Below are 6,435 nucleotides of genomic sequence, written 5' to 3' on the forward strand. Positions count from 1 at the left end.
ACTTAGCTTTCAAGAGGGGCTTAAAGAAACACGGTGAGCGTATTATTACTGAGCAGCAACCCTTCATCTTAGCCCACACCATTTTTCCTTCTCTTCTCTGAAGAATTTAATCTACTGAGCCAGCAAGAGCAATTGCATTTCACATCCTCTACTACTGAGCTAAGAAAGGAAAGGTACAGGGACTCACTGGGGTTCACCTACTTCTGTTCCCTGTCCCCTGTTTTTGTGGCTGTCTTGTTTTAGGTCTCAGACACTGTTGGTTTCATCTCACACTCACAAAAACACATTTTCAGTAATTAGTCATGTCCTGTTCTCATTTGCAAATTAAAGAATCCTGGCTGTACTTGGCATTCTCTTGCTCTTGTCTCATCAAGCCTACGGCTTCTTACCTTGAAGAGCCTGTTGATAGTAGACAAAGGAGACACTCCGCCCCAGTTTCTTCCACTCTAATCTGGAGGAAATGGTCTTCTTAGGGGTTTTACAGGCTAAAATAATCTCTAGAAATAACAACAAAGAGTGCTTGTTTTCTAATTGTCCCCATGAATTTATATTTTACTTAATTTGGTAACAAATTTTTAAACATCCTTAAATTAGTCCTTTATAGTTCATTCATTTATTCACAAATTACATCAACAGATACCATGTTGGTTCAATGCAAAGATGAACTGGAAGCACTGTAGCTCTTCCACGTAATAATTGTATGACAGACACGATACTGCTTTCCCTAGTTATTGAGTGCGAATTTCCATCTGTAAAATGGGCTAGTACCTCATAGAGTTCTAATTCCTCAAATGCAATAATATTTCCTCCCATTGTCAGTGAAAAGAAAAAAAATGCAACAATATATGCAAAGCACAAAGGTCTGGACATACTAAGGACTTAACAAATGGCAGTTACAATTATTTATCTTATTATTAGCAGCCTCAGTCTTTAAGGAGTCTACAGTCTGGTAGAAGAGGCAACTAAGAAAGATAACGTCATTTCACCCCAATGTTGATGAGTACCAGGATGGGTATGCAGAGGGAGCTCCACACAGAATGCCTAAGAAAGGCACTTAATCCAGCCCAGGCCATGCGGGGAAACCCAGAGAAGTTCCCCCGACATGCTACATTCTCACTCAGATCCCTTCTTTGCTAACCCTATCTATAAATACATTAATGCAAACCCAATATGGTCTTCTAATAAATTGTTGATTTCTACCCCAAAACAATGGCTTATAACCTCACCTTAACCAGATAAATTATTAAAGATTTAATCTTGGCATCAAGTTTAACTGTCTCACTGTAGCTAAATTCCTTTATTACAGGAAATTTACTGTAATTGTGTCATTAAAGAATTCCTGGAACCTCCAAAGGATCCCCCTTCTTCACTCTCCAAACAAAATGACTAATGGGAAGAAAAACCAGTGCCAGTCTGGAAATTGCTTTAAGTTGTCAAGTGGCAATTTACAGTTATAAATATTTTTAAGGTATTTTTTAACCAGGCTCTCTAGAATGTCAATATCACATTTCTGAGACATTTTTCCCCCACAAAGCATACGGTTTGACCTGAAAAAAGCACAGTTTCTTTGACCAGAAATTATGTTAAAATCCTTTCCATACCTCAGATTTTGATGTTAAGCAAATGATTGTTAAAAAAAAGAATGCAGGATAGTGCATGATACAGCAGATTAGAGAGCAATATTTACAATATTATTTCAGGTATAATTAAAAATATACACATAGACATGAACAAAAAGCTTGTAGAAGTATGTATGAAAATTGTAACCCAATGGTAATTTGTTGACAGAATGATGACTTTTTTTTTCTTTTTGTTAGATGTAGTTTTTTTAAGTTTCACACACATTGCCAGAAATACAGGAATGGAATCAAAGGTAATGGAAAACAGAAAGCAGGGCAGACAAAAGAAAGGCAAAGAAGAAAAGAACCAAAAGTTGTTTTCGAGGATGCCTAAAGTTTTTAAAGCAGGTTTTAGGTTACAAAGATACACCATTTCACAGATGTGTTTACAACTATGCTATAAGGACAAATGTGTGTGCTAAAGGACCTGTCTGAGGAAACACAGCTCTGTTCTGTTGATTAAGGAGAATGGGTGGTGACCTTCCGGAGTCTTGAGTTGTAGATAGGTTTCCTTCCCGTATTTTGTGAGTTTCCAACAATTAAACACACACCCACACTCATTTTTAGCCCATTTTCCATGTCTTACTCCTACGTCTCAGGAATAATTTTACACTCAACCACATTGTTTCATATATTTAACTAGACACACACACACCCTCAGTAAATTCTTCCTAATTTCTGTCCTCACTGTGCTATGGAAAAACCTCAGTGGAAATTATTTTAGGAAATATAACCAATGATTTTCCTAAGTCCAGTGACCTCACTCCAGCCTCTCTCTCACTGACTACGTAGAATGTGGAGAATTGGTCTGTCCGATTTGTCCAAAATATGTTGAGCACTGTGTGCCTGGCATTGTTCTTGAGCTATATCAGTGAACACCACAAAGATCCTTGCCCTTTGGGAATGCACAATCTAGCAGGGAAGTCATGCAAACAAGAAATATCGTGAAATGAATTCCGTAGTACATCAGGGTTATGGAGACAGAAGAAGCACAGGGAGTTTGGGAGCACTGGGGACGGTGCTACAATTTTAAAAAACAGGGTAGTCAGAGTTCACTCATTTAGAAAGTGAAATTTGACCAAGATTTAAAAGAGGAAGGGAATTTGCCAGGTGGTTCTTTGAGAAAGAGGGTCCCAAGCAAGGGAAGAGATGGTGCCTAGGCCCTAGGGACACCTTGATCTTGAACTTCTAGCCTTCAGAACCATGAGAGATTAAATTTATGTTGTTTTAATCCACCTAGTTTACAGTATTTTGTTATGGCAGCCCTCAGAAACAAATCCAGAGAGTAAACATACTGGAATCATGAGGTCAACATCTAAGGATAAAGAACCAAGTGAACCTACAAGCTGACTCCCAAGGACTCTCCTCTCTCTCTTCAGCCAAAATTCAACACTCGTGGCCAGCATAATTTTCTGTATCAGGCTTCAGGGTTATTGTGTCATCATACGGTAGTTTATAGCACAGGCATTGGAGTTAGACCTCTGCCATATACCAGGCATTTGATTTGGGGAAAATTATTCAACTTTAAAAAAATTATACCCATATCTCTAAAATGATAAAAATAACAGCACTCATCTCACAAAGTTGTTGTAAAGATTAAATGAGATAATGTATTTATACACATGGTGCACATGGTACCTTGCATATAGTACCTGCTCCATAAAATGGTCATTATCATTATTTTCACCCAATGAGGAACTTCTCTTTGGTTGTAGTTATAAGCATGCCTTGACATAATAGAAATCCATGCTTTATACCATCATGAATTTACTTATAAATTACTCAGATTTGAAATAAATGTTACCTCTGGGGACAGCAAAAAGAAAATATAGATATAAATCATATTTTCTCAACACAAGGCATATTAAGACAGAAAAATGTACCACGTTTTTCTGTTTAAGGTGATTATCTCATTGCCAAAATATCTATTTCATTTGGATTAAGAAAAGATCATTTTTTGCTTAGAAAAAGCATTAGCAACAACATGTGGCAAAATAATATTTTAGGGATTGCATAAATAGAATGACTATGAATTTTAATTTTCCTAGGATTCTGTACTGTGGACTATCTTTTGATTTTATTCTCTGTGCTCAAGTTAAAAATAATCAAAATCTTATATAACACAGAAAGAGAATTGATAGTACAAAGTAGTTCTGAATTGGCAGAAATTACTTCTGTGGAAAAACACACATTATTAAACTCCGATTTATAGCTTTCAGGGTTGGACTCTCTCTGCAGAAGGCTGCTCATGTAATTTACAAGCCTGGCAGAGCTGCCCTGATTTCAGTCTCATTCTGCTCATGGCACCACAATGGGAAGTGATGTAGAATAGCAGCCCTGAAAAGAAGGAATGAAATCATAATTTCTTGCTATCAGAGAAATAAGAGATAATGAATGAATGAATTGGTTGGAACACACATCTGTGCATATACAAATCATAAAATATTATAGACCTTAAGTAAAATTAAATTACTGCATAAAATATCCTAAAACTAAAATGTGGAAGAGACAGAAATAAATTTACACTTTCCGAAGAGCCAAGCTGGAATGACTGGGGCATGTATAAAATAAGATTAAAATGTAATTCTTAATTAAAAGTAGTAGAGATGAAAAGAGAAAATAGAAAACTTATTTTAGAGTCAGAATAACATTGATTGCAATAAATCATGGAAGGAATTTCTATACTAAAAATAAAACACGCATTAGAAAGTAACATAAATGGGTACAGCATTTTGGAGTAGCGGAAATGTTTTAGAACCAGCTTAGAGGTGGTAGGTGAGCACCATGTGAATATCCTAAATGCCACGGAATTGTTCACTTAAAAATGATGGATTTTATGTTATGTGAATTTCGCCTCAATATCATTTTTAAAAGTAATGTAAGCTTAAAGAATATAATTTTGATGTCCTAATTCACATATCATGGTATCCAGCTGGGCCCAACAGTAAGAACCTCCAGGAAAGTGAGAAGAAAGAACTGAACTTCACTTCCTTTATCCTTCTGGGACATCCTGGTCCATTTTTCCCTCTCCCACTGTGCTCACTCTTGTGACCTTTTCAGCCTCCTTTTTGGCATCTCACCCAGCCCTGTTTATCCTCCCTGTAAGCACTCCCTAGTCCTAAATCACTCCCATTCATTAATTTCCTCTCCACCTCTCTCCATTAAAACTCCCAACAAAGAGTGTTTTATTAGCTTAATTGTATAAAATATTAGGATGTAAGAGAACTTAATTAACCTAAATAATTAAAGTGATTTGTTATTAAGTAATTCATTATTTTTCAATGATGGATGGATTCTTATTATAGAGTATTTTTACCTAAGCATATATAATACTCACAATGTGCTAGGCACTGTTGAAAGCACTATGTTAATAGTAACTCATCTAATTCCCCCATTCCAGTTCTTTTCTTTAATCTTTATCTCTTTCTTTCAATACTATCTCTGTCCAACTCCAGGAACCCAAGACATACCTGAAGATAGGAGATCACACATCTAGAACCTGTTTCTTAAATGTTTACAATTTCCGGTCAAACAAGCATTACAATTAGGAAATAGTAGTTCTTGCTGGTTGCCTAGTATTATTAATTATGTTTTAGGTAAAAGATCCTTTGGAAAAGTTGTAGGTGGTCAATATTTGAAATAAATTAATGAAAAGCTCTAATTTTTTTTTTGCTTTTTTTCCTTTTTAAAATGTTTTAACCATGGCAAAATATACATACCATAAAATTTATCATCTTAACCATTTTAACTGTACAGTTCAGTGGTGTTAAGCATATTATTTTGCACATAACAATGTTCAGAACTTTTTCATCTTGCAAATCTGAAACTTGACACCCATTAATCAACTCCCCCTTACAAATATTTTTAAGAAGCTAAGATAAACTTTAAAATGGTACCCCAAAATAGGCTACCTTAATATCATCTTGAATGCACAGAGTGGAATTTAAAGTGTTAATTTCTATTTACCACATCTAGCTGGCTAGAAACTTTGCAAGATTTCCATCTCCCGGTTTTGCAAATTGGGTTTGCTTTGTTGTAGATAATTTACGTAATAAGTGACCTTCATTGCACATCCAGTCTTGTACTGAATGTCCAAAATTTCCACTGAGGAGGTAAAGAAAGAGACAGAAACAGCGTGAAGCAGCATTTCAGGCAAAGGAATTCACGTAAGGTGAGGCAGACGATCAGGACAAATAGAAAGATAATCTCACATGTATCATCTTTATGACTTATTTAAACAATACGGCCTGTGAAAATCAGTAAGATACTGTACCTTGGTATTCTGTTGCTTTGACTACTTTGTCTTTTGGGGCAGAGAATCCATAGGCCTTATGATCTGAAAGATTAAAACAGATAGGATAATTAAAATAGTATAAAAGTCCATTTTCAAATGTTTGAATGGGATGCAATATTCAAGAAAACTGGCCTAAAGTTGGGTGACAGTTTTATACCATTTGTAACATATAAGTTTTAAAGTATCAAAGTAGGAAAAATCAAACCAAACCATACACGTCTCTTTCATTTTCTGTATTGTGTTTTTGGCCTTTACGTATTTCCCAAAGCAGAACCCACGAATCTAACAATGTACTCTCACTAACCCAATCATTAAACAATAATTTGCACCCTTAATCCAGCTTAATATGCAACCTAGTGTCATAGGGTATTGTCCCCAAGTACAAGCTAATTGTTTTTACAGTCTTCTTCAAGAGTATAAATAGCTTTATGAATTTATCCTTGACTATACCGATGTCATATAGAAATGAGTCATTTTACATACTTTTGATGATGAAATGTATATATAATATATAATGTATAT

General features: G+C 35.4%; 1 protein-coding gene across 1 annotated transcript in view; it reads right to left on the minus strand.

The window, feature by feature from the left end:
• The window catches only part of JAM2 (junctional adhesion molecule 2), a 70,638-nt gene that overhangs the window by 13,827 nt on the left and 50,376 nt on the right, over positions 1 to 6,435 (minus strand). Inside the window, exons 2-3 of the mRNA XM_012640154.1 lie at positions 5,893 to 5,955; positions 390 to 497 (exon numbers count right to left, since the gene is read on the minus strand). Coding sequence (XP_012495608.1) covers positions 390 to 497; positions 5,893 to 5,955 — 171 coding nt within the window. The remainder of the gene's footprint in view (positions 1 to 389; positions 498 to 5,892; positions 5,956 to 6,435) is intronic.

This window comes from Propithecus coquereli, unplaced genomic scaffold, assembly GCF_000956105.1.
Source record: "Propithecus coquereli isolate 6110/MARCELLA unplaced genomic scaffold, Pcoq_1.0 Scaffold149, whole genome shotgun sequence".
NCBI classification, from domain to species: Eukaryota; Metazoa; Chordata; class Mammalia; order Primates; family Indriidae; genus Propithecus; species Propithecus coquereli.